Source organism: Athene cunicularia (genome assembly GCF_003259725.1).
Source record: "Athene cunicularia isolate RWA chromosome 1 unlocalized genomic scaffold, athCun1 chr1_part2, whole genome shotgun sequence".
Classification (NCBI taxonomy): Eukaryota; Metazoa; Chordata; class Aves; order Strigiformes; family Strigidae; genus Athene; species Athene cunicularia.
The window spans coordinates 61,214,546-61,242,141 of NW_020799092.1; the positions used below are offsets into that span (position 1 = coordinate 61,214,546).

Consider the following 27,596-nt stretch of genomic DNA (forward strand, 5'->3'; position numbering starts at 1 on the left):
GCAGCCATCAGGACCAGGCATATCTATTACCATTGCCACTGGTGGTTATCACTTGAACAGGGTTACGGGAAATACAGGTCAGGTTGTGGGGGGAAGCACACAGAATGGGGGATTCATATGACATTTAGCATGGGACAAGAGTGTGCACATGCATAGGTGCCACACAGAATTAGTTAATACACTACAGATTTGTAGTCTAATTTTACTTCTTGGTAGCTGAATGTTATCACATTCAGTGGGAAAAGCTGAACATCACAATGGCTCATATGCATAATCTTACCCTCCGGGCAGAATTCGCCTTGCTCATGAACTGGTAAATTCCACCGAGTTAGGCTCTCCAGATCTGAGAACAGTATTAGTACCTGCTGGTCCTCCCTGTGTTCTTCATTACTGGCAGGGGAAACAGTTCTTCGGCCTCTTGTGTGCCAGCTGTGGTGATGTGCTGCATCTGAGTACGCTCAGGTGAGGCAGAGCAAGTGCTGCACAGCCAATATATGGTCTGTAGTTCTAGGAGTAAGGTGTAGTCAGGATGGCTGGGGGAGGGACAGTATGGGAGAAGAGAGTATAACAATGGCACAGCTTTGGCATTTTGGCATTGAGGATTAGTGTGGTTTTTGAAAAAATTCCCTGGTGAATCTGCCAGCTGTGCACTGGTTCATTTTGCAGAGTGGATCTGTTGATTGCAGTTTCTTCAGGAGAAAGCCCTAGAGATTCCATCTGAGGTACAAACCAACCCCTGATAGAGAAATAAATGCCCAGACATGTGACAGGTCTCACGTGCATGCCTGGCAGGAATGTTTGGTCCAGAGCAGCACACTAAATGTCGTCTGAATTTAAACTCCCAGACCACATATACTAGAACAGGGAGAAATCAGCACTGACTGCTTCGATTTACTGATCTGCTCCTATGGCACTGCATTATTGCGTAATGAAGAAGTAGCCAGTGAAACCGAGGCACAGTATCTGTAAGAACTGGCTTTAAAAGAACAGTTTTTATGTGCAAAGAGGTATATGGTAGAGAAAGAGGGCAGAATTTCAGAGGAGGGCTCAGCAGGCAGGGATGTCACAGATTGTTGACTTTGGGTGGAGGGGAGCAGAAATAAGTTAGTGACCTTCTCAATAAAGGACAAACACTGGCTGTGTGGTCTTTGGCTGCGTCTGTCTTCCCGGAGGATGCTCGTTGTGTTTGGTAGTGCTGGGCCCTGCCCCGACTCACCCACTTTCTGCTTGTTGCCTGCTCTCTTGCAAAAGCCACCAGGTCACTCCATCTCTCCCGTGCCCCCATGCATTGTGTAGCCAAGGCGCAGATCTGTGGGCTTCATTTCTCAGCGGGTAATGTTTTGGCCTGCAGAAAGAAAGAGGTGAGCAACCCTCCAGAACAGAGGGTGCATTTTAATGACTAAAAAGTTGAGGCTGCTCAGTGCTCACCCAGGAGTCCTCCAAGCAGGGGCAGGTCTAAGCCCAGGCAAGCAGGCAAAGCTGCCTGTGCTGGAGCAGTACAGTGGCTGTAGGCTTGATGGCTTCTCGGCTGGGGCTGCCATTGTCTTACTCATCTATGACAGCATCTCTCAAGTGTTACTGCTGCCCAAACACTAGGTAGTAACATATAATAAATTAGCTAGTTATCTCATCAGAAATCTTCTGTCTTGATTTTGCACGACATCTGTCATCAAGTATCTTGCAACTTATTGTTAGCCCAAACAAGAAACATTTAAAAAACCACCTAGTGATTTACACATCATAATTCACTACACAACTTAAAAACCTTAATTATACAGCTTAAAATTTGCAGAAATTAGATATTCTTTTATGGATTTTGGTTTCAATGCTTAGGGTAAAAATCAAAAAGCAAATTCCCATTTCCAGTAAAAACGACATCCCTATTTTAATATGTATTTGCTGAGGAAGTCAGTACAATATAAAACCATGAAGTTTTAATTATAACTGTGTAAAGCACAGGGGCAGAACCTCCAGAGGAGATACTTGGTCCTCTGGAAAAAGAGTACTGTACCTGCAGAGGATATTTCAATTGCCAGCCCACATTTCCTCTAGTGTTTCCCAGACATTCAGAGTAACATAAACCTGCATTTAGATGGTAAAAGGGAAAATAAGGAAAAGAAATATCTCTGGCTTTAGGTCCAAGTGTCTCTCTCTTTCTAAGACTTTGCTTTTGGATCTGCCCTTGGTTCCCATCCTGTGGTTACTTTAATAAGAGATTTTGTTTAAACAAAAGGACTTATGGCAGGAGATCAGGCCTCCCCAGTGCTTGAGTAAAAACTGATGATTTACAGCAAATCAGGTAGTGGCAGGACAACCCAGCACCTTTTATAAGTAAAGACAGACTTGCAGAGAAATACTTTGACTACTGCTGTGGAACATTCTGACAAACCTATGGGAAAAAGAATTAAACAGACTTTTGCAAAAGTCCTGGACTATAGAGGGAAAACTACATATCTGCATATATATTTAATTGCTGACTTTTCCCATGTTGATGCTCTCTCTTTCCACAACAGAGAGCCCCTTGGATTTCACATGGTCTGAGAGGAGTTTCGAGGAAAGCAGCTAGGCTGCTAGGAAGCCTGGAGTCAGGGGTCTGCATGATGGCAGAAACCTTAGATATGTCGAATGCTGTTCCCTTTACAGCCACCACCTGCCTAGCTGAAAGGTTATATACATTGTCCCAGCTCTCTCAGCTTTTCCTCATCTTTGTGGCTCTTCACTCAATGTCTTCTTCCCAGGTGTTACAATATTCTCTGCCACTGCCTGGGAGTCATTCTCATGATATTTAAAGCTTCTCCCAGAAGCTCCTTTGGCTCTTCTGCCACTCTTGTTAAGTCATGTGAAACATTCCTTTGTTCTGCTGGGATACCTGTTTTTTCTGTTTTGGACTATTTCTTCCTTATATCTGGTCTGAATCTGCCTCTTTTACCTATCGGTACAGGCCCTATTAAAAAGTCTGTCTCCATCTTTCTTATAAGCCCCCTTTAAGTATTGAAAAGCCACAATAAGGACTCCCTGGAGCCTTTTCTTCTCCAGGCTATTCATTTATTCTATACATCTAGTCACTCCTTTACATTGTTTAGGCCTTTCCAGTAACAGGATAAATATGTCAACGTGAAGTCTGCAGGACTGTACATAGAGGACAAATAGTACAGAGTTTTCTTAGCTCCCATTGCAGCACATCCTTTTTCCAAGTTTGCGTGGATGAACACATCCATCACTGCAAAAGAAGTTCCTGAACTGCTCTCAGATCTTTCCCTCAGCAACAAAATGTACCCATCTGTGTCCTATGCTGTGCACCCCAGGGTCTGGGCACAGGCTTGTTATCCCAGAGCAGTAACTGTGGTACACTGCCACGGCTTTCTATTGTAAAAGCTCTAAGAACAAAAACTGGCATAATCTTTTAAGGATGTAATTTTTTGTTACAGGCAGGCATCTGCAGTGGAGGATATGGGGTGGTTTTCTGTCTGATTTTATGCAAGATATCAGATTTTGCTTCTCAATCATACATTCCTCTTCCAGCGATTTACTGTATTCTGTGCACTGCCTGGATGTGTTTTTGGAAAGCTAGACTGATGAATGTTATGAGCCCTGAGATTATAAAGGAAAATTATTTCTAGTTAACCAAAAGAGTCAGTAAACTTTGCTCTTGAGCCCAGCAGGAGGCCCAACAACTTATTCTTTCAGCTTAAGCTGGCTCTGGCTCTGGGCAAATTCATTCTGTGAATAAATAGCAAGTCAATAAATCATGAAGACGGAAGCATCAATAACCACTGAGGACAACAGGATTTGTGGGCCAACGTTTCCTTGAATCTGACCTGAGATCATCATTGGTGTAGCAGAGTCATTCATAAATTTTTCTGTTTGTAAAATGTTACAAAACAGCTAAGAAATGCTTTAGAACTGTTCAGAGAATAGCAAAAGCTGAAAATTTGTTGTTTGTAAATAATTTACACAGAATGATTTCCCATCAGTTACAGTCTGTTAAGAGATGGAGTGGAACATTTCTCATCAAAAGCCAGAAGGTATTGGAAGGTATCTGAAAAATAATTGTTCTGTTTATAACTCCCAGTGTGCTCCATGACTTGTATTTTAGTATAATGATTTTAATGAGAAAAACCCATTGCTTCTTTAAAGCAAAACAATCCCTGATCAATATTCCACAATGTTTCTGGTAGAATAAAAAAAAATCCAACGTGCTGCTAGAAGAATTTAGAGAGCTTCCCTGCAGCACCCAAAACCATCCTTACTTGCTTACGTGGGCAGGTAGGGCAGTGCCCTACTTACGGCATGTTCCCAGCTTTAGATTAGATAGTTTAGACACAGCCTAAGTAGCTTTGGGACAAATTGTTTCACTTTCTGTGCTCCAGTGCTAGGGACATAAGCTAGGAACAACGATGATGAGCTCTTCTAGAGCTTCTTGAACTCTCTGACTGAAAGGTTAAAACTGTTTTTTGACTATTAATTATTCCTATTAATAATCTTCTATAACTGTGATATAAAGGGAATAATTTTCCCCTACGCAGCGCTAGGTCAAGTGTGTTTAAGGCTGTCTTCAGCTTTCAATGAGTCAGTGGCTTTAGGAGCCTGGGCTCATGCTCTCAGGCTTAGCTTTTCATTAGTGCCTCTTTTCATACAAGCCTGAAAGGGCAGTGACAAGCTTTCTTAAAGCTGGAGACAAAATACTCTCAGTGCAGCAACACTCTCTTACAGACATATCCCTGCTGTAGTTTTAACTGGCAGATAACCTGATAGCTGGTAACCAGGACAAACAAGAGGAGCTTCAACTCTGCTTTGCTTGCCTCGGGGTCCAACACTGGCTTTGGGAGCCAGCTCTGGAGATACAAAGGATGCACAAAATAGCTGTCAGCTCTACTAACCTCATCCCCAGCACAGAGATAAATCCTGTCCTGTGTTTTGGTGCCAAGGAGTCATAGGAAGCATGTGCAGGAAAGGGCTTTTATGATCAGGGCCTGACTCACTGTCAATATCAAAATATAAACTATCCAGCACACCTAACTCTGCAGGGAACAGAGCGTCCTCACCAGCATGCTGAGCATCAGAAAATCCCAGCAGAGTCAGAAAGATGCATCACATGTTGCTGGCTTGGACCTAATGCACGATAATGGGAAATTAAAAGAAATGACTAAATATAGCTTATTTACAAAGCAAAGTAGGGAAGATGAACATTTCTATGCAACAGGTACATATGTATATATAGAATTTGTAGGTAAACAGTTGATATATGTAAATCTCTGTGTGTGTGTATGTGTACATTTACTCAGTACAGCTAAATGTCAGCAACATTAATACTAAAAAGCATTATTGCACTAAAAAAATCCTAACAATCACTTCTCTAGCTGGCTATGAGACAGAAGTGGTTGATTTGCTGGGTTTGGACATCCTAAATATAGCTCGAAAAGATGCTTCTGACACACTTGTCTCTCCTGTTTAGTTGTCAAACATACTCTGAATAAAAGTACCCTGAAGAAAGGGGTTTCTATGATCTCAACATGTGGTCCTTTTTCTGGTGAAGCAAATGGGAAAGCAGCCTTGGAGAATGTGAGTCATCTGATCTGTCAAGCTGAAACCATTAAACAGAGACAAGGCAGATAGGGATGCTAATGCAATTCAGGCTAAAGAGTCATTTAGAAATGAGGCTGTGTCTCATCTTTCTCATCTTTGTTCATTCCGTTTAGGTAAGTTCCTCTTGGTGGGTAGGACGCCAATATATTTTCCTTTCAGTTCAGTAAGGCAGTGTTTGCTATGTGCCTGAATCAGTTATCTAACCCACATCAGCCAAGGCTGAGCTGCACTCGCTCTCTGCTTGCTTGGTCAGTGAAAAACCATGTCTGGGCCATCATCCTGCCCTTAGCAAATAGTTAGTGTGCTAACACTCAGAGCTGACATCTGCAGCCTCTGGATTGTGAAAGAGGGTGGTGCAATGCTCCTGTAACACAACAGAAAACTATATGTTGTCCTTTCTTTAAGCTGGTCCAGTTAAGTCTGATGTTGATTTCTACAAGGGCACCAACAGATCCTAAATCAATAGAAACCAGCAGTATCATGGAGAATGACAGTGTGTCCATACAAACTCGAGTCCTGATCTTGAATGAACAGGGGACATGTGCACCTTAGTGGGCAACCCTTCCTAGGAAACACCACCCTCATTAGACTGTTACACGTACCTGTCCAAGGACCCAGCCCTGCATTTTCACTTGATGAAAATCCCTCTAGTTATTGAATGTTGCTGTTTTCAATGTACTACACAACACCTGGATCCTTAGTTTTCAGACATAGTCTGCTTTGCCTGACACTGGTGTGTACGTATATTGGTATATCACTTTAGCTACAGACCTGTACGACTGACATATTTCTTTATGTGTGATATCAAGTGGAGAGCAAACAGGCAACCCCAAGGATTTCCCCATGCATTTGTAACACTGTCAGCTGAGCTGCTGCAACCAGGAAAACCTCACCATGTTGCCTTCTGACAATTGAAAGTACAGTGGCATAAGGGACTTGCATCTCTTTACATCTGGCCTCAGGGTCCTAGTCTTCAACTCTGCTTTTATTAACAGGTTCCTGATTTTCTTAAAGAAATTTCCCATAGTTGTTCTAATTATTTACTGGTGTTTAACAAGTACTTAACTCTAATGGTTTTAAATTGCCTGAAAAAAATAATTATAACTACATTCTAACTACAAGTATCCATCTAAGTGAATAGGAGGTAGTGGGACATTCGGCTCACCTCCTATCTCTATGTGCCATTGCTCTCAGGTGACTCTGAAGGGATGGCAGTGACCCATCAGGCCAGGCAGACACCTTGCTTGCAGTCCCGACATGGGTGATGCTCCACTCCTAGGCTGCCTCACTGTAGAATGCTTCCTCCTGTACCTGGGGTAGAATGAGGCCCTGGCTACACAGGTGCAGATTTGTTATTTAAAAAGTCACACCAGTTTATCAGTCATGCAAGCAGTGGTGCTGAACACCCTGCAGCTTCTGTTCGAGCATGTTACAAGAGGAGTGATGAACCTTCAGCCCTGGAGGCACAGGGAGCATACAAACTGCTCGGATCCCTGATCATGCCGTGGCTGCCTCACGCAGGCAGATCTGCTGTGGGCTGCAGGAGAACATCGACATCCCCAGAGCTGGAAGGAGACAAGCCAGCAGGAGTTGTTGCAGCCATCATCCCAGCTGCCCTGGCCCCAGCTCCATGTCCCCCATCAGCTCCACACTGTCCTGCGCCAAGACCTCAGTGTTACAGCCAGGTCCTTCATCTGTCCCCAGAACCCCCTCCCCTGTCTGTGGTATGTGCCCTGTGGCTTGCTGCCTTTTTGGTATTTGGCTCTTCAGGTCAAAAAGGATGGGCATAACTGAGCTAATGCAGGGGGGAATGGTAGCTTTACATGCCCCGCCTACTACTTATAATAAAATCCCACTTGTACATTACTAAGCTAGCAAGTAGTACACATTAAACTATTCAGAATAATAGGTATTTATTTTCAGTGCTATTTTAATTAAATATTGGTATAATATAGCCATGTCTGAGGTAATAAATTAAAAATAAATTCAAGATTTCAGTCCCATATTTGTGCTGCATATTTTTTTCTACCATTATATATAATTTTGAAGCAAACACACACAGTCCATAATTCTTAATGCAGCTAGGAATATTATTTTAACACAGTCACTTTTTGTTTCACTATTTTTGCTGAGAATGGTTATTGCATGATACACTTTTAATAGATGTTTTAGTTATACTAGAGTTTTCTATTAAATCACACATACCGTAGTTATAGGAAGATGGGCATGAAGATGTGCTTTGAGCCAAGGAAGGCAAATATTGAATCAGAGTGCTAGCACATACTGCAGGATTATTGTCTGCCTGCACTAGAGCCCAGTTCCAGCAAAGCCATTTCAGTGTGTGCTTAGCTTTAGACATATGAATAGTTTCAGTGCCATCCATGGCCTTAAGTGTTTGCTGAATCAAGGACTAGCCAAGTCTGCAGACATAAATTCAGACTTCTTCAACTGTGTGTTATTTGAAAACAGTTTTGCTGGTTTCATATTTTGTAAGATATTTTTTAACGACCTTCCTAAGATTTTTTGTATCAGTGAAGCACCCATGAAAGTTTCTAACCTGGTTCATAAAGACACTATGAAAAAATAAGCAGCTACAATGACTCTTTTCTACACATTTTGTTAAAAGCAACACCTGGTTTGAAAAGTTATTAAAGTAATTCTTCCCATGGTAAAATATATTTAAAAAAATAAACTCTTCATCATCTTCCATCAAACATATAAGCTTGTTCAAGGGCGGGGCATACCTCAGGTATTTTCATTTATAAATGCAAAAGATTGAGTGTATCAATATTTTTGCACTTAAATGCTGGTGGTAGTAAGGCCCTTTCAGCTAAGTCTCCATCAAGCCCAACATTAGTGAGCTAAAGAAACAAACAAACAAAAATTTTGCTTGCATATAACTTTTTCATAATCCTGAATTGAAAACAAATCCTCTCTGCCTAGAAAAAACTTAACTGCTGTAAGTCTGCTGTCATTAAAAAAGTATACCTCATCTCCATGTTGTTTTAACTTTAATCACCGATTCTTAATGCAAAGGATTTAAACACTCACTAAAATTGCTGTGGCATGCCATCAGACTCTTAATGTTCAGAAATTGTGCTAATTCCCATTTAAATCAGGAAGCTATAGTTTAGAGCTAGAGCTAATGGTTGTCTTGGTGTTAAAGGTCTGTTTCCACCAGATTTTCTTTATTCTGTTTTGCAAATGACTGACAGTGCTCATGATGTGAACCTGAAAAAACGTCTGGTGTTATTACCAAAAGCTATAGGCTGTGTGAAAACTCTCCATGCTCATGCAGTGAACTGCATTGTTGCGGGAACCATGGTCCACACTGCAGTGCTCTTGGGCCTGGCCACGAGGGCGCAGCTGTGCAGCCCGGGGGTCTTCAGTACTCCACCGAGCTCACGATTGCCATTGGTTCATCGAATGTTGCCAACCTTATCTGCTTTGGGGTGGGGATGGAGAGAATTTCCCCGGTGTCAGTTGGTGAGTGAATACCATTGTCTATTATGTTTGAAACTTCCTCCTCATGATCCTCGTAGAGTGTGTTGATGTGCAGCAAAGGGTGGGCTGGGTTGCAGTTCAGTGCAGGTGTTGGCTCTGGCTTGACTTGGTTCAAAGTCATACTCGTTGCAGCAGCAGTTGTGGCTATATGGTTGTGGTTACATGTGACAAAAGCCCCAGCAGCAGGCACAGTTCTGCATGTCTCAGATGAGTAGAGGATCTCTTTTGCAGGATGAGGGGTGTCTAAAAGAAAACAAAACAGCCATTTAAAGGAGACAGGTAATCTTTCACCCTTCCAGCCCATCAGAGGGGAGTGTCCTGAACCAATAAAAGTCATTGGCAGTTTTGCCACTGTGGGAGCAGGAGTGGACTCAGACACGAATTTTCTTGGGACCCTTGGAGAAATCCAACAGGACTGTTTCAAAACAACAGGGTTGTAAGCTCAGGGAAACAGGACAAACAACAAATGGGTTTTGTAAATCTTGCTCTTTTTTACGCATGCTCATGCTTCTTTATGTGAATGGTATTTTCGTAAAATGAACAAAAAAACAACTGCAAAGTATCTTTTATTCCCCTCTACAGTCTGGCAGGTGTTTTATAAATGTTGATTTAATGTTTTGACAAACATTATGACTGTTGAAATCCACAGGATGGAATACAAAAAGCACTGATATTTTCAATGGGAAAAAATAGTGGTTTACACATTGTAAGCCACTTGTCTTTAGAAAGAACTCAGCAATTTGACATTAACTGATGTCTCTTTCCGGAAATTACAAGTTTACCTTACCTGATGGACTGCAATGTAGGTCTAACTCAAAAGCAAAGCTGAAAATTTTTAATGGGAATGGGGAATAACAGACCCCCAAAACTACAGTAATTATTTTTTGCCCTTAAAATATTCAAGCACTAATTTAGATGAAGGTAATTGAGACCAGAAAACCCCAGTAGTTTTGAGGAGTTGAAATCAGAGCAGGTGACTGGATAAGGAATGCTGTAGAATAGTTCACATGCACATTGGGGAGTTGGAGGGCTCTAAGGAGCATAGGGATTTGGAAGTGACAGAAACTTTTATACCTCAAATCACTTCTTTGCTGGGCAGTGGGGTGACGGTAGCTGTCAGTCTGTCGAAGCCCAGAGGGAGGTCTTAGCTTGTAATGAGATGAGAGCCATTGCTTTAAGTACATACAAATCTTTCTGTAACTTCAATTGCATAGTGCTTCTTTCTTATGTCAGTAGCTTACAAAAATACACAAGATATCTGTCTATCAGTTTATCTACTGATCTATAATTTTTTTTAATGCTCACATGGCTTTCCGTATCACTCTAACACCTGACAATTACTGATATATTTAAAACACTCCTTTGGGGTAAGAGAGGGACAGGATTTCCAAGACACACAACAGAAACTGAAGCACATAAACAGCATCTCGTGAGAGGCCACATGGGAAGGGAATGGCATAATTTCTACATCCCTGACCAGCACCCACACTTCAGACCAATCCATCCTCTGGCCCACATGAGACAGAGGGCAATTTAAAACATCTCTTGCATGAAAAACAGTATCAGTGATCTGAGTTGTGATTTTCTAGTGACAAACATGTGCCAACCCCTAAAAATTGGTAGTTAAAAAGAATTTTTGCTACAGGCAGCTTTAACTGCTATTAGCACAGTTTCTCACACACGCCTAAGTGGCTATTACTAGTTAGAGTACTGGTCATCTACCATGGCAATTTCCATACAAGTTGAAAATAAGCAGGTTTGAAACATGTCAGGTGCTGGTAGAGCAGGAAGGGTATCACAAGAGGCCAAACTCTCATTTCCTTAGCAAGGCATGACCACATTTGTAATTGTGAAAATCTGCTTACATTTGAAAAATTACCTGCACCAACAGCCTACAGGCTGTTTTGTACAGCTCTACCTGTAATAATCCTTATCCTCCATGTAGGTGTTAAAGAGAGAGAACCTCTCTTTCTGAGGCCTGCAAGCCCTAAGATTATTAGCTATCCCAAAATCTAGCAAGGTAGGTCAAACAGTTCAGATAAGCTTTGAGTTCCTGAAGATTGCTATGCAAATTATGGTCTGTGGAGGTGGTATGGGCATTATGGCATACTGTACCTTTGAGAGAGGAGGTAACGTGTACTACAACATTCTCTTCCTGGTTTAAAAATCCACCCTCTTGGCTTTTTGATGTAGGCATCGAGGGGATGGCTTGAATCTCTGGCTTGGGTTTTTTGCTACTAAGTATATACGGATGAACATCCAAGGAAAAGTGTCGTGTGTGTTTTTTTTCACTGCTTGTGCTTGGGATGGCATTTGGCTCAGTTTTATGAGCTGATGATTGCTGTGAGGTTTTTGCAGCAGACTCTAACAAAGGAGCTATAAGGCTGTCTGTCGCTGTTTTTCTCCGCACAGGCTTCGGCTTTTCAGGTTTATGGTTTTCAACCTTCATAATGGCTAACTGTTCCTTGAACGGTTGAGGAAGGGGATTGGTAGTTGGGATCCATTTCATCTTCTTCCTTGGTCTCTTAATGATGAGCTGCTCATTAGCATCAATATCTGCTGGATCTACGCTTGGGTCTATCGTTTGGATCCCTGAATCACGCATGGTTGGAGTGGCATCATGATTGGACTGGGCCAATGCTGCAAGCAGCTGTCGCACCACATTGTCATACATCAGATCGCTTTCATTTGTAATAAAATCCAGACGGTTCAATGATTTTATGTGGTCCCGATTTTCATTACAAAACATGGCCAAAATATTGATATCACAAAACTGGGACTTCTGCCACTGTTTCTTGGTCTTTATTCCAACTTTGTTCAGTTTATCAAATATGAAGTTAGACTTGCGAAATATGAAGAGGTGAATTAAGTTGATGAGAATTATCAAGTTCATGAAGCAGAGGAGAACGATATCTACACCAGCAATAATCCGCTGGAGCTGGACAGATGGCAGTTTACAGTTCACTCTGATGTGCAATTTTGAACTGCTTGTTTTGTCTGGAGGCTCTCCTAGTGCACACGTAAATTCATTTTGCTTCTGTGTAGCATAGTAGGTGGATAAGTATGTAATTGGTATAATACTTAAAAAGATGATGAACAAATGTCTCGCTAGGTAAAGCTTAGCTAAAAAGTTACTTCGTCCTCTCCTTTCCAGGTATTTCTCAAACAAGTTCTGTTCAGGGCTTTTTTCCTTCTCTGCGTTCTCAATGATTTCTCTCTTCTCTCTCTCGGTGATCCCTGGGCCTTTGGACTGAATCTGTTTCTCTATTTTTGGTGCCCGCCCTTCAGCTGCACGGTGGTAGCAGTTATCAATCTCCTGAAGCAAAAAATTAAGCTCTGAAGTCAGTCGGGTGGAGGCCAGAAATTCCCAGCCCAGAGCTGGAATGTACATTATCCCAGCAAAAGCCAGCAGTGCATAAGGTAGGAACTTATGCTCAAACAAGGAGGGCCAGTGGCTGGCATCAACTCCTGGCAAGGCATCTTTTAATTCTGTCCAACAGTATCCTCTGGCATACAAGGCTTGATCGCGGGTGAAGTTGTGTGGTGTATAACAGTATATTGGCTCCTCTGTATAACAGAGAGAAAAGTCACTGCTGTGCATTTAACCTACAAAAGGAGCTCTGGAAAATAAACATTTCAAATTATATCAATTTTGGTTTACTGTATCTTTGCATGACCGTTAAGCCCTCCATGTCTGTTAGCTCAGCCTGCACACATCTTCACAAGCCCCAGGCAAAACAATTTACCTGGAGGTTTTAGAATGAACCTGAGCTAGAAATGTCAGCAAGAAATATGTATTTTGGTTTAATTACCTCTCTGAAAACAATATTCTAATGAACTATGACCTATACTCTGTAAAGCTAAAAGTCCTGATATCCACTATACAGCAGCTGAGGATGTTATGTGGAAATGCTGAAAGGCTCATTTAAGTGAAGTTAAACTTTCATCCCAGCTAAATATTCTTCAAAATAGAAAAAAGTTAGATGTAGCTGAAGGCAGGTTTTTAGTCCCTATTAACTAAGTCTACCCATTGGATATGGTAGAAAAAATCTTAAAGACATACAAACATTTAGTCAACTGTGTCCCTCCCAGCTAACACTCTTGAGTTGAAGTGTTACTGACCAGGACAGAACGTGGTGTTAACTGTATTTATCACTATGAAAATTTAATTCTACATTTGAAACTGTAACATTGTTTTTTTACACAATGTACAATTAAATGGTGGAATTTGCTGTCATACAGTATTATGGAAGAAACAAACACTGTGGATTAAGAAAGCAATCAGACAAAATAATGTAAGAAAAACTATAGGATTATTAAATACACAGATAGTGATGCAGTTTTTCTCTCAGGACATGTTTAAGCCACAGGCTGCTGGAAGGTGGAAGGGTTTATCAAAAGAATTAACACCATATGCTTGTCTATTTTAACACTCCTTCCTAAGCATTTGGTTTTTGCCATCATCAGAGACAGGATGTGGGGCTAAAAGGATTTTTGTCTTGACCCAGTAGATAAGTTATGTTCTTATACAATTGCTTTTCTAGCAATACAAGAAAGACAGAAAAACTTGTCGAAGTTGGAACAGTATTAATTGCCCAAAGAACAGTGACCATTATCAAAACACCGTTTTCAAAGAAGATCATATTTTCATGTTTTGGCAGGTAGAACAAAGGGAATATATTTTACAGTGTTCTGGTATACCTTTAAAAAACTTCCTAAAATGGAAGAAGGCATGTTCTCTTGAATTGAGAATCGCTCAAGAACGCCAAGTTTGCTGCAGTTCAGAACACAGTCTAAAATTCAGATTGAGAACAGCTCACTGGAAGAGACTGGTAGTACTGTTATCTTAATAATAATACAAATAATGGAGAGAAGTAATATTATGTCATTTGATGACAATAAATAAAATATTAAAAATTATTAGGCAAGCAAAACCCTAATCCTTTTGGCTTAACATGAGTACTCCTTACTTGACCAACTACTTCTCATATGAGAACAAATCAAAAGCATTTACTAGTTCTTTGGTAAAATATTGAGGTGTAAACCTCTTCTGTGAGACCTCTACAGAGATCTATGTGCGGAGGACTGCACAATTTATTTTTTTTTAAGTGATTCGGTGAGTATTATTTTCTAAAAAGACAACCAATTTAAACAGCTGGCAGAATAAATGATGCTATCCAAGACAGCATGCAAAGTGAGTAAATCCTGCAAATTCTTTAAAATCATTTTTGAAGACTATTTTAAAACAATCTAACTTTAACCTCAGAGGAGAGCTTAAAGCATTCCAATGTTACACACCTTCCCATTTAGACTGGTTTTGTGTATTTACAACCATGTCTTACAATAAAAATGCTCATTGACTCTCTTGATTTTGGTAATTACATGCCCTCCCAACCCTTCTCATGAAGGGATGCATACAAAAAATTTCAGTTCCTACTATCAAAGAGTTACTGTATGATTTCCCAGGAGACAAAGTAGATTCCTATGTGAAAATATTCCCATGGGGAAAAAAAAGGCAAAGAAGTGTGGTGCATTTCTTGTAAGCAGAAATATTTTGAATTGGTTGTCCCCAAGCTCAGAAGAACCTGCCAATATGAAACCCAGTTTCCTGTGACATATATGCTTTCATTTCTCCTGGGTCTCAACACCAGGAATACTTGGGAAGATGAGTATTCATACAAATCATCCATAAGGATTACATTTGGATTCATGTATCAGTTGCTACTATCAAATAAACCAAACAGTTCTCTTCACTGAGACCTGAAAGCTCAGGTGACTTCTTCCAAAATTGTATACGTACAATAACAATGAAACATATATTTATTTTATAAATAAAAAAAAGGAAACAAATCAAAATGTCTTAACATTTACGTTTATGTTGGACAGATCCCTTAGAGACTATCTCTGCACTCTATCCATTGTCACTGCTTCAGTGAGAAAAGTCTGAAGAGCTTCATTAGAGGCTATTTCAAAAATGGGGCTGCCCAGCCCAGGAAAGAAAGCAAACGTTATTTTACAGGAATTTGCTTCTTTTTCCTATGTTAAACATTTTTTTAGCTGCTCCCATTGCCTGGTAAATTGTGGGAGAACTCTTAATTTATTGGGATTGCTGAACATGGTGCTCCACTCTTAATCAATGTTTTGTTATTTGTTGATGCTAGTCCAGTATTTTCTTTGCATGTTTGTTAAATTGACATGATTGTCATTATATGCCATGCAAATCCCAAGACCTTGCAGATGAAACCTAATCCTCAGTGAAGTCAGTGGGATTTCTGATAAGTGATTGAAGTGGGGGCAGTGGGGTTACAGTGCAATTTTATTCAAACATTTTTTTCTGAAATGTTTGAGCCATACTGTCACTGAATGCCACTAATTTGGTAAAGTTATTCCACAGGGGAATTTAGTTTAACCTTCCCAGCATAGGACTTCACTCTTAAGCCATAGAATCAGTCTTAGAAAGCTCATTCATCTTAGAAAACAGTCCACACAATGGAGAAGAGAGAAATACCCTTCCAGACAATGATTCAAAGCAAAAGACTAATGTAGTTGTTGCCTGGAGGAGCCTGTCTCTCTTCATTGACAAAAGGCTGCCAACCAAGATTGCCACTAGGTTTCACTTAGCTTTTGTGAATGTTACTTCTCAGTCTGTAGCAGCATTTAACCTGGCATTTAGCACCATGAAGGTGTTCGATCCCATCATAGCAAGGACTTGTTTCTCTCCTACTGCAATCTGTGTCAATCAGGAATAAATGAAAAACAAAGGCACCATTTCAATGGTTATGTTGGTTTGTTATGAAACATGGCAGTAACATATAGCTGGATCTCAACATGCAGATCCGATGAGGACAGGGGAGTAAAAGGTTGTTCTCACACATATAGCTCACTCTAGCAGTGACGGCCCTGCTTAATAAAGTTTCAAGAAGGCATAACAGATGTTTGGGTTTTTTTTTATTTTACAGTGTTCTCCTGATAGGTAAGTAGCATTTAAAAAAAGGCTGTACTAGTGTTAAAATTGTAGCTCTGACATTGGATCATGCAACATAAAAAAAAAAAGTATTTGCTTTTAACTTTGTATTCATAAATACAGAAAGTTTCTACTGATATTCTTATTTTACCCTGAAATTCCTCAAGCAATTTAGGAAGTTTCTTTTTCATATAACCACTCCAGCCACTGTGAAATTCAGCTTTTTCCCAGGACTCTGCAGTTTAATTGCACACGGTGTAACTATTTAATTGTGTAGGAAAAGACAATAGAGTAAGATGCTGTAAAGAAAATTTTTAAAAAAAGTTTAGGATACATTATTATAGCTGAGTGGCCTTGGTTGTCTTCTCAATGTTGTCTAGGCGTAAACCCATAAATATAATCTATCCCTTCACTCTCCTTGATAGATACATTGTTGTGAGCCCAAGAGACAGAAATTCCTACCAAAAAAACAGAGAGCAAGGTCATAATCTCCAAAATAAACTTTTGCCAGTTTCAAACAATAATGAAAAGGTGGTCACGGTGGACATGTATGTGTGTACACATGTGCATCTGTAGTAAAGGCAAAAAAAAGAAAAAAAGCAAGATAACTAAGCTGTCATTGTTATTGGTGACTGGAATACTAAACTCAACTTTTCTGCATTAAATGTGATGGCTTACTGCAAGATTTTTGGTTCTGATGCTCAGAGTAAAATCTCAGTAAGTTCAAAGTCTAAAGGTCTGCCCTTAGGTTCACCTACACAAATGTGTTAACTGCATGCCAGAATATGAAGCTCAATTTCAGAAAACATCACTAGGAATACCTAAGAACAAATCCTGTCTTCAGTAATACTTTCCTACAGTCACTCATTGCCAAGAAATGTTCCTTTTGAACAATTTTTAATAGAATAAGTAACCCTGTGCTAATGCTGTGCAGAAAAAATTACTACATTAGAAAAAAAGTCCTTGATGTTAATATATTATAAAGTATATTAATATTTTACCTCATACTGGCTTGAGTATAAAGATGCATACTAAGCAGGTTAGCTTCCCTTTTTTTCAATACTGTTAGATGATCACAGGAGCATTACATCAGATGTTTTCAACAGTCGTACATAAATATTATTTTGCTCAATGTGCATGTAAGTAGTTTCCAGAAGTCCACAAAACTATTCTCATGAATAAGGTAAAAGAGACATCTCACTGAATTTTTTGCAAACAAGATGAAATAACACAGAATCACTTAGTTGTGTAATGCAATTGTGTTATGCCACTTCAAAAATTAAAATCCCTTGGCAGCTAAGTTTTTTCACATGCTTACATTCTGTACCATCTCATCCTGTCAATTTAAGTCCTATTTAAATGGAGAAAAATTACTTGCAGGAAGTACTGTGGTACAAAAGGCATACTTTAGGGGAATGAAAGAGAGTGCATGGCTGCAAGAAGAGGGTCAAGGTAAGGAGAGGGATGAAGAATGGGCTGTGCTCAAAAAACTCTTTAGAAAGAATCTAAACAGACAGTATGGAAAGAAGGAGCAAAGGTAAAGTATGTAAGCTAGGAGCTGCCAAGTCTGCTGCCTGTTAGTAAAAGGCTCTGAGAAATGCTTGTGGGCTTTCTGCAGGCTCCCACTCCTGCTGTTCCCAAGTCAAGGTCAACCACCTCCTTTGAGTGGGTCCCCAACCTCCATATACTTTAGTATACATTCAGCTGCCCTCTTCAAGAGCCCCAAATTAAAGACTGTTTGTCAGGTTGCAGGTCTAGGCATGAAAATATGTTAGATAAAGAAATCTCCTACTTGATTTCAACCAAGAGATAAAATACTGTAAATTCTGAAATTCCTCAAGTGAGGGTCTGGGGTGCTGATGTTTGGAGTTGGAACCCCTGTGACACTTCCCACTGCAAAATGCAAATCTCAGACCTGGAAATAGGGTTACCAATGGGAAAATCTGGTGGTGGCTGTTCTAGACCATTCCCTGAAGTTAAATCCCAATGCAGAATCATGGAAATGCTGGAAGGAACCTCAGAACTTACCATGTCCCACATCCTGCTCAAAGCAGGGTAAAGACTGAGTTCAGATCAGTTTGATTAGGGCTTTTTCAGGCTGAAAACCTCCTAAAATGGAGACTACACAAGCTTCCTGTGCAACCTGCTCCAATGCTTGATTGTCCTTAAGGTGAACTTTATTTTTCTTTAGATTATATCCAGCAAGAACATCTGATTCATGCAGGAGTAATTTTCTCACTTTTGAGAAATGGCCATTTCCAAAAATGAATGCAGTGACCAGTTGTACTAAGGACACATTAGGTAAAACATGGCTAGAAGGCTATCATTGAAATACAAGTGGCTAGAGCTCAGGCCTCAGTAATGCATCCCAATAGAAGGAAGAGATATCAGCAGCACAGTTCACCAAGGAGGCTCTGTGTGTGTGTGCACGCACACATGCATGTATGTATGTGTATTTGCCTATCTATAAAAAAAAAAAACAAACCCTTGCAAAAAAATGTGAGCTGGTATATGGTACACAGAAATGTCACTGTCAAGAAGGCATGGTGAAGCTGTAGATAAGTATCACTTGCCGCTACCTTTGCAAAGCTCAAGTTTTTGTAAGTCTTCCAGGGAAAGTGAGTGAATTGCATCTAACACACTCACTTGGTCCTTAAAAAAAGAGATTATAATGTCAATCTCTTGGTATTCAACACTGTAAAAAATTAGACCTGCTCCTAAAAAGACTTAAGTGACTTCATGCATTGGGCAGTTCCTTTGCAGCCAATAGGATTACTCACAGTGCATAAAATTTGGCATGTGCATCTCTCTTTGAAGAACTAATGCTGTAGGGGTCAATTTCAAGCTTCTGAAATATTATTATGAGCAAAAGTTATTTAAATAAATATGGACAACACATTTACAATGCTTTTGGTAGCCATTAAAAAGTAAGAAAGGAAAATATTCATAATAAACAGTATATGCCCCTATGTAAAAGGGCAAATGAGTTTTCACACCTACCGTATTCCCAGTGAAATAAAGTATATTCACCCAAAGCAAAATATAAACCATAATAATAAAATGTGTATGTCTCCTGTGACCTCCAGCTTTTAGAATTTACTCCGAAAAAAGAAAGGACCCCTCATTAATCTTCCGCGTTGCATGATTTCAGCATTCTAGTGCAATAATTCAGTAATGCAGAAGAAATAACACAATTTTCTAACAGCAGACAGAAAAAAAAAAAAAGGAAAAAAGGAACCCAATTTTTAGAAAAGATAATTAAAAATTGAAAAAAATATTTAAATCCTTATGCTTGCTACAGCAACACAAAGGTAAGTATGCCTCTTGTGCAAAAATTTCAGCTGGAGCACCATGGTTCTACATGGGTATAGGCAGCAGAAGCGGTGCTTAGGCGCTGCTGAACAGGCTGGATCTCCCACCTCCTGGACAAATGCCTAAACCCTCATATTGGAGACCCGAATTAAGTATCAGGTTAAATATACTACAGACTCCACTGAAGGCCTAGTGCTTCCTAGCAATTGGCTTTCTGCCCTCTTTAAGAGGGCTGCTAAACCATCCTCATGCTGGTGCCCAACCTGCCTATGAAGAAAAGCTGGCACTCCAGTCAAGTTCTCTGAAGCACTCCTTGTACAGTCCTCACCACCTGACTCTAAGGAGAGATTCAGTGTTTAAGTAGAATCTCTGAACCTCCCTGTTCATCACATGCCAGAACACAAGTTTCTAACACCCAAGATAAATGAGAAACTCCCTGAATTCCGCAATAAATGCCAGTATTTGACAAGGGTACTGTTCTCCCTATATTTTGTCACGTATGTGTAAGCGATCAGACATATATGCCTCATTCATCTTGGGTACTGAAAGGATTGCACAAGAAAGCTGGAAGTAAATTGTTTATTTTGAGAAACAGAAATAATTTATTTAGTAGTTTTTCAGCAATTTTTAAATGGAAAAGAAGGAATGCCCTGATCCTCTTCTCTCTGGAAAAAAAAAAAGAACAAAAAACATTCATGTTACTGAGGTTGAAGAGGTAGTCTAAGCAAGTATAACATTATCTGAACAGTTTACAGGTTTTGCATCTCAGTCACACAGTCCACAAGGAATATGTAACTCTCTACTCTGAATGTGATTTTATAAATGCTGGCTAATACCCAAATTATTTCACAGCCAAAGGAAAAACTAACTCCCTTAATTTAACTGGTTTATTTCAACTAGTTTATTTAAAGGGTATTTAAAGGTTAGAAATTAGTACAGCATGAGGATGGATTCCTGAAATTACTTATGTTTATCAACTGTAGTCATACAGTCCTATTCAACTCACTGAGTTTACTCATATGAATAAGAAAACATTTATCAAACTAAACCTTAACTTAGCCAGCTAATTATTAAGAATTATTACTTTTATCAAAACAAAAAGACAATACCTTTACCTTTCTTAGGGAATATTCTTTCCAAATCTGAATATAGGTTCCATGCCCATGAAGTCTTCCTAAGGTACAAATTTCTCCATGATCAACAAGGTAAGGTATAGCCTTTTTTGCTCACTGTCTGAAACCACTTGTCCTGTTTAAGAAAAAGACCTTGAAAAGAAAGTCCCTGAAGAAATGAGACCGGAAACCACTGCTGCTAGTAAGTTTTACTGGCTTATACTCTAGAAGGATTAGTCATAATGGGTGAAATGTAGATAAGCAGTTTCAAAGACTGATAGGTATTGGGTTACCCACAGGGGTAACTGCAATGTAAAGGCAGCAGCAGGTGTCCCTATATTTACAATTTGGGTCTTTTTTTCCTTGCAGGACTGCTGCTTGAACTGCATATATTTTGGATCTGCAAAATCAATAAATTAGTAATGCACTTTCCTAGCATATATATAAATTTATAGAACTATATTTCCCATATGTAATAAACATGGTCTTCTAAAATTAGCTGGTATGCTGAAGTTCACTTACCAGCAATCTGAGGCTTAAAGACTTGTAACGCCTGCCCAGGTTATTCAGGAGATAAAGATACCTACTCCTACTTGGTTGATATGTTGAAGTCTGTTGGAGAAGGTTATTCCAGAAATGGCAACTGTTATGCAGAAGGTGCAGAAACACCTAAGTTGAAATCCCTTAGGCTGCTCCTATAGAGGAATGTTTCCTCAATAGTGAGCTACCATCCACCATGTGATGGCCATGGTGCTAACGTCACTGGAAAGAGAGCTTATTTATAGTGACTGCACTGTCGAACATCACTAGGAGCATTTCTTCCTGTGATCAAGAGAGCTCTGTGAAAACACAGAAAACACCTGGAAGGAAATTACAATGCTTATATTTGTACATAGAGGTACTGTATTGTAATGTTGCTTTGTGTTATGTTAAGATTTGAGGGAAGGTTAGATCTGAATTTAAACAGTATTCATCAAAATATAATTAATGAAATTCAGCCATGCAGATAGTCCTACAAAAGAGATCTGAATATTTACTGCTAAATTTAGCGCTTACATGAGGAGGTGAGTGGAATTTTGGTGACATACAGATCTTCTGCACAAGAGAAGAAGTAATGTGTGAAAATAAGTGTTTTAATGTTTTCCAAAGACAAAAAAAAAATTTTTTGGCAATTCAAAAATTCCCCTCTAGAGATGGAACCCCAAAGCAACTACACAAGTATCCAGACACTACAATAATGTGGACTAGAGTAACATCCAAAATAAACTGCAAGAACATGTAAATGCCAAAGTGAAATGAATTATGGAAATCCAGTGAAACCAATGATACATAGACAAGGGTGGCTTCTTAAGTCAAGAGTCAAGCACAAAATACAAACACAGGAAGCAACAGTAAACAGCAGGTTTGTTCTATTGCATTATTATTATTTAACAACTACAGATGAAAAAGATGGCTTGCATTAAGTACCTCTTGGCATAACACAGCACCCAGAAAACTTCATATTGAAAAAGAAGAAAACCGCCAACAGTTAGCTCATTAAGTAAGAATGTTATTTTATTAACATAGTATTTAGGAGGCAGAGATGGATGTTTTACTGCTTTTTGGAAAACTGCTACCTCCACGTGTAGAGAAATTGGCTTTTGTGACGTATCAAAACTGTTTTGATCTATCACAACAGAGCCAGGAGAATCAGTCTCTCAAGGCTTCCAGGTGCTCTGCCAGTTTTAGTGTAGAGGTCTCCTGCTCTCCTGAACAGGTCACAGACCCACAGAAGATTAAGGTACCTCAACATACTGAAATAATTACTTCAGCATATAACTAAAATGCTCAAAAATAGTCACTGAGCTCTAAACTGCAAAAAATACACCATGCATCTCAGCATCTGGCTGCATCACTGCTCTGGTAATTTAGAATCTGGATGACAGGCATGGTGCCAGTAAAGAAAAACAAACAGATCCCCAAACCTTACTATCATAACGAACTGCTGTATCTCCCAGTTCAAATGCAAGAATACAGTACATGCCTGGGACAAAATCCCTGATGATGTAAATAGCTGTACTCATTTGAGTGTTTTTCTTATAATAAATTCTGTATCCTGTGAAACAAAGGGAACCTCTACAAGCATCATGCCAGTCTACTGCAAAATTATTCAGCTTTTGTAATTAAACATGTATACCAACTGAAGATGCCCACTGGAGTAATTTTTAATACTGACAGAACCCAAAGAACTCAGTGATGATGCAGATTCTTCTTGAAGAGTTGTGCAGCTCTAAGAAACAATACAAGCTGAGATTTCTTCTAGATCATCAAAATGCTGGGGTTTCAACCCCAAGCCCCAAATTAAGGTTGACATATGGGTGATTCCCACAGCCCTTCACAAAGGGAGGGTGAGTTTGCCTTTAGGCTTCCCTGCAGGGAGCAGCCAGCCTTGCAGGGAGAGCCATTGGGTAAATGAGCCCCAGGTGTCTGCATTAAGTAAACAAGGGTCAGGTGTCCCACTTGGGGATAAAAGGTGGGACCACTGGCAGAAGGGGCAGTGTCTGTCTGTGAGGTGGAGGTACTGTGCAGAGTTCCCTGTTGGGGAAGGACCTCTTGCCTCCCTGGGACTGGGCTCCAGTCAGGTCTGGTTTTTGTAAATGTGAGCTGTGTAGAGATTCAGTATGTGGCTTCCCTGGTCTTATGTGTTTGGCTTGTTAACTCGGTTGTCTCCTGTCCCTTCTATAGGAGACTGCATTTCACCATTTATTGCACCCATTGTTGGTTTTGTGGTGGTGGTGTTGGGGTCAGTGGGGTTGATGTCAATTATGTATAATCTGACTTGTTTGTACCCCCAGTGTTCACCCATGTACTGACCCTTTTGTATCAAATACAATTTGTTTATTGGTTCACCTTTATGCTGGTTGTGTCCTTTATGCTAGGCCTAATAATTGGCAAAACAATCATGGATGCATAATTTCATCTGGTTAAGGAACAAAAAATGGCTCAAATACTTCAGAGTAGCTTTGAAAAACAGTCTTGACCTTGCTCATATTTTACAAGGCTTCCTCTTGACAAAGATAAATGAATTAAGTAGCTCTTAAAAATGTATTTGACTGCCTGTTAAATTGTTGAAGTTATCTGAAAGCAGGTAGTAAGCTAAATTTCATCCACATTTTGGACCTCTCCACATACATGACACTCGAGAAGATGAAGGGATTAATAGTGCAAATGGGGTCATTAAAGTGTATATGAAAAAAGATGATGTGTATGTGTCAATGAAGCTTGAGAAATGGCATTCATGACAGAAAAGTATCTGTAGCCACTAGGAATGATTACACATGAGGCTCATGCACTTCCTCATGAACACCCTTCTATTTAACATTCAGCTGTGTAACTGCAAATCATTAAAGGATCAAAATTCACCAAGAGCTAGCTCCTGTATCTTATGCACACCTCATGTTTGTGTGAACTGCCCTTACCCTTTGGGAAAAATTCCATCAGCAGTGCAAACAGCCAGTGGCTGAACTGCAGCCAGCCTGTGGTTGCTTGTACTATTTTGGTTCTTTTTAAAAATATGTGATCATAAAGCACTTAAACACAGGTGGTACTGAGACACTCCTTAAATTCACTTTTCACTGCTAATCCCACCTCAGAACTGATTTCTGCACTGATGTTGTCATGTACATAAAACAACCTGGCTCTGTAGTCTTAGCGCTAGCAGTAGTGACTTGGAAAAATGTCTTCTCAACTTTCTTACTATATGTGGCTTTATAGACTTAAAAAGAAAAAATGGAAAATAAGATCAAAAGCCATCTATCAGATAAGTCACCTAAGCGAGCATATGTAAATATCCTGTCCACAACTGGAAACAGAAATACAAAATAAAACTCCATCTTATAATGCAGAAATCCTCAACATATACTATTTCAAACATACTGTAGGGTGAAATGCATAAAAAGACATTGAACTCACGCAAATACTGTATTACACAGTGAAGTATGCGTTGCTTATGTAAATGATTACAAATCAGAAAATAAAGCATAAAAACTTGAACTGACCCTTCAGTCATTTAACTTACTGTCTCCTTCCATTACTTCCTCATGAGAATTTTCTAGCAGAAGGGTGGTAGAGGGCTGAGCTACGTAACTGCTAAGAGACATAGAAATACAGTATTTATGAGCAAATTTTTGGTATTTTGTAGGCACTGTTTTATAAACCTAGCAAGAAAAATCAATGCCAAAGCTTGGCTTTTGACTAAAGTATAAGTATCAACTGGATGACTGTTTTGCTTTATTTTCATAAAGTATTGGTATTTAACAGCTTCTGAGGGAAAAGGAAACATGATTGCAATATGGAAAGAATATTTCACTGTGAATAGAAGCAAGAGGCACTATATAAGATGGATATATTTCAGCAATCCCTGTAGTTGACCACATCAGTCCTAAAGCTTTTGAAAGTTTGGAAACCAAAATATTTCCATATTGTGAAGATAACACATAATAGAAAGAGCAATGTATTCTCCTTTGGGGCCCACCACTCTCTGGTCGCTTACACAAAGAACCTCCCACAGACATTACTGACAGCGTTGCTTCTGAACACAGCACAACATTACTAAAAACATTAAACAATACAAATAAACTAAGCAGCACATCATGAAAGCCAAGTATCTCTTCATCTACTGGATTGTGGATCAGTGTCTTGAAAGTTCAGCAAATGCCATGAGAGGCTCCGCTACAGAAGGATGCCACTCGCTGCCAGTAGCATTGTGGCCTGTCACCGAGGTCAGAAAACAGCTCTTGCTGACCCAGCAGCATCCTACTTGTGTCTGTGATTTCTGTGTACTAGTTCCATGGTAAAAACAGGAGAGGATGGACAAAAAACACATGGAACATTAAACAGACTCACTTAAAACTCGTAATGAATGTTGCAGTCTAATACTTTGCATTCTGTACATTTTAGAAAGGAACTGAAAATGGAAAGGCAGTGTGTTTAAAGGACTAATCCCTTTTTATCTAGATCCCTACCTCCCCAGACTGACCATGCCTCGACAGAAGATACTGAAACATCATAGCTAAAACCAACTGCTGAACACTAACACGGACTATAGCTGGACTAGAACTACGTATCTTAGAGCCTTACCTACTAACATTTAATTATTGGTGTTTTACCATTTTTTCCACTAAATATTAGCCTAAACCTAGTCTGCTTCAACAAGGACACAATTTAAATGATTTATTTAAAAATAAATAAATAAATTAAAAGAACTCCAAAAGCTTTACTGTGGGAAAGGGAACAATCCAGCAGGCTCCATTGCAGCTAAAATGGAAGGACAAAAGTGACAACCTATACTTACAGGTGTACAGTCTGCTTCTCCACCAGCCAGTAGCTGGTATAGTCACCTATTCTTGTACAGAGACAGTACAGTACTACTGTATCTGAACTCTCCATTCATATTGGTTTGCACAGGAATAACTAACTGTTCAAGCTGCTATGGAATAAAAAGTCAGGCTTCTGGATCTTCAGGTATGAGAAATCAAACCTCTAATAAGTCAAATACAAGCAGGGACCTTTGCAAAGCACTGCATATACATTTGCATGAGTGCTCCAGCAGATGCCCAAGAACATACAGGGTGTGATGGGGGTCACGTCACTGTTCTGACAGAAATTCAAACACATTAGTATTCATATTTAAATAATAAAATGTAATTGCTGTCTTCAAAGCAGTAATTTCCAAACAAAACCAGAGAAAACCAAAGTAAGTTCCCTTGGAACTACCAACTGCGTGCATTGTTATTTTTAAGAAGAACACTGCTACAGGAGACATTTCCTATAGCCTAAGCTGCCTTCTGTAGGCACCTTTATCAGGGCTGATAGCCCTGTGACTCCAGAAAACTAATTATATTTAAATACAGATCCATTCACTGGGTCAGAGAAGCATGTCTCCAAAACTTTCTTATTCTCAAGGTCAACATACACTGGCCCCTAAATACAGATTTTCTGGTTTTATATCAAGTCTGTCCATGGGTGAGTTTTAGAAAGGGAAACAATATTCATGCTTTTGTTAGGTGCTCATGTGGGCTTTTTTTTGTGTAGGGTTACTGACTATTGCTGCTAAATGACTTTATGATGATCTTATGTCCAGTATAAATACAGTGCATGGATTTATTTTAATTAGTTTTCTAGGGGTGTCCTTTCTGGAATACCACTGGTTTGCTTGTAAAACGTTAAAAGGAGAATTGTGAGACTTGAGAACAATAATGTAAGAGGTTAGTGGAGTGACTTTCTTTTCTCTTATGAAAAGAAGGGCCAGCGCAAGAATTGTATCTTACTTCAGCCACCAGAGTGAAGACCTGTCCCCACTGAAATCAACAGTTAAACTCTTACTCTTTTCCAGCCTGAACTTAACTCTCAGGAGCACATCCTACCAGTGTGTATGCCCTACGCCTTCCCTCTGTGGAGAGCTCAGTTTCACCCAGAATGCACTACCATCTAGTAGTGAAGCCTGGAAACAAAATTTTATCTCCCCCAAAATTTTGGTTATGTTACAGATTTACAGGCTAAAAGCGAACCAAGGATGACAGCCCATTTTTTTTACACTGAGTCAGATGTTAAGGATACTGTAAGCATCTGGGGCTGCATAACAGGGAGGTGGCCAGCAGGTCGATGGAGGTGATTCTCCCCCTCTACTCTGCTCTCATGAGACCCCACCTGCAGGACTGCATCCAGCTCTGAGGTCCTCAGTACAAGAAAGATCTGTTCGAGCAGGTCCAGAGAAGGGCCATGAAAATGATCAGAGGGCTGGCAGACTTCTCCTTTGAGGACAGGCTGAGAGTTGGGTTGTTCATCCTGGAGAAAAGGCGGCTCTGTGGAGACCTTACTTCAGTCTTTCAGCACTTAAAGGAGACTTGAAAAGATGAGGACAGATTTTTTTACCAGGGCTTGTATGTACAGGACAAGGGGCAATGGTTTTAAATAGAAAGAGGATAGCTTTAGACTGGACATAAGGAAGAAATTCTTTATGATGAGGGTGGTGAGACACTGGAACAGGCTGCCCAGCGAAGTTGTGGCTGCCCCCTCCCTGGCAGTGTTCAAGGCCAGGTTGGATGGGGCTTTGAGTAACCTGATCTAGGGGAAGGTGT

The 27,596-nt window shown here is 39.8% G+C and overlaps 1 protein-coding gene across 4 annotated transcripts; it reads right to left on the reverse strand.

Annotated features, from left to right (window-relative positions):
• Positions 1-7,553: 7,553 nt before the first annotated feature.
• Positions 7,554-27,139, reverse strand: PANX2 (pannexin 2). 4 transcript variants are annotated; one of them, XM_026867964.1, is made up of 5 exons: positions 20,482-22,858; positions 19,055-20,031; positions 11,206-13,935; positions 10,165-10,238; positions 9,227-9,333 (listed from the first exon to the last, which is right to left on the reverse strand). In XM_026867964.1, the coding sequence occupies exons 3-4, from the start codon at positions 12,689-12,691 to the stop codon at positions 10,207-10,209; spliced, it is 1,518 nt and encodes a 505-aa protein (XP_026723765.1). In that variant the 5' UTR covers positions 12,692-13,935; positions 19,055-20,031; positions 20,482-22,858; the 3' UTR covers positions 9,227-9,333; positions 10,165-10,206. The 4 variants fall into 4 exon arrangements, with proteins under 4 accessions (XP_026723762.1, XP_026723763.1, XP_026723765.1 ...); XM_026867963.1 differs by having other exon boundaries at positions 10,165-10,262; XM_026867961.1 differs by lacking the exon at positions 10,165-10,238 and having other exon boundaries at positions 7,554-9,333; positions 20,482-22,856.
• Between the last annotated feature and the right edge of the window lie 457 nt (positions 27,140-27,596).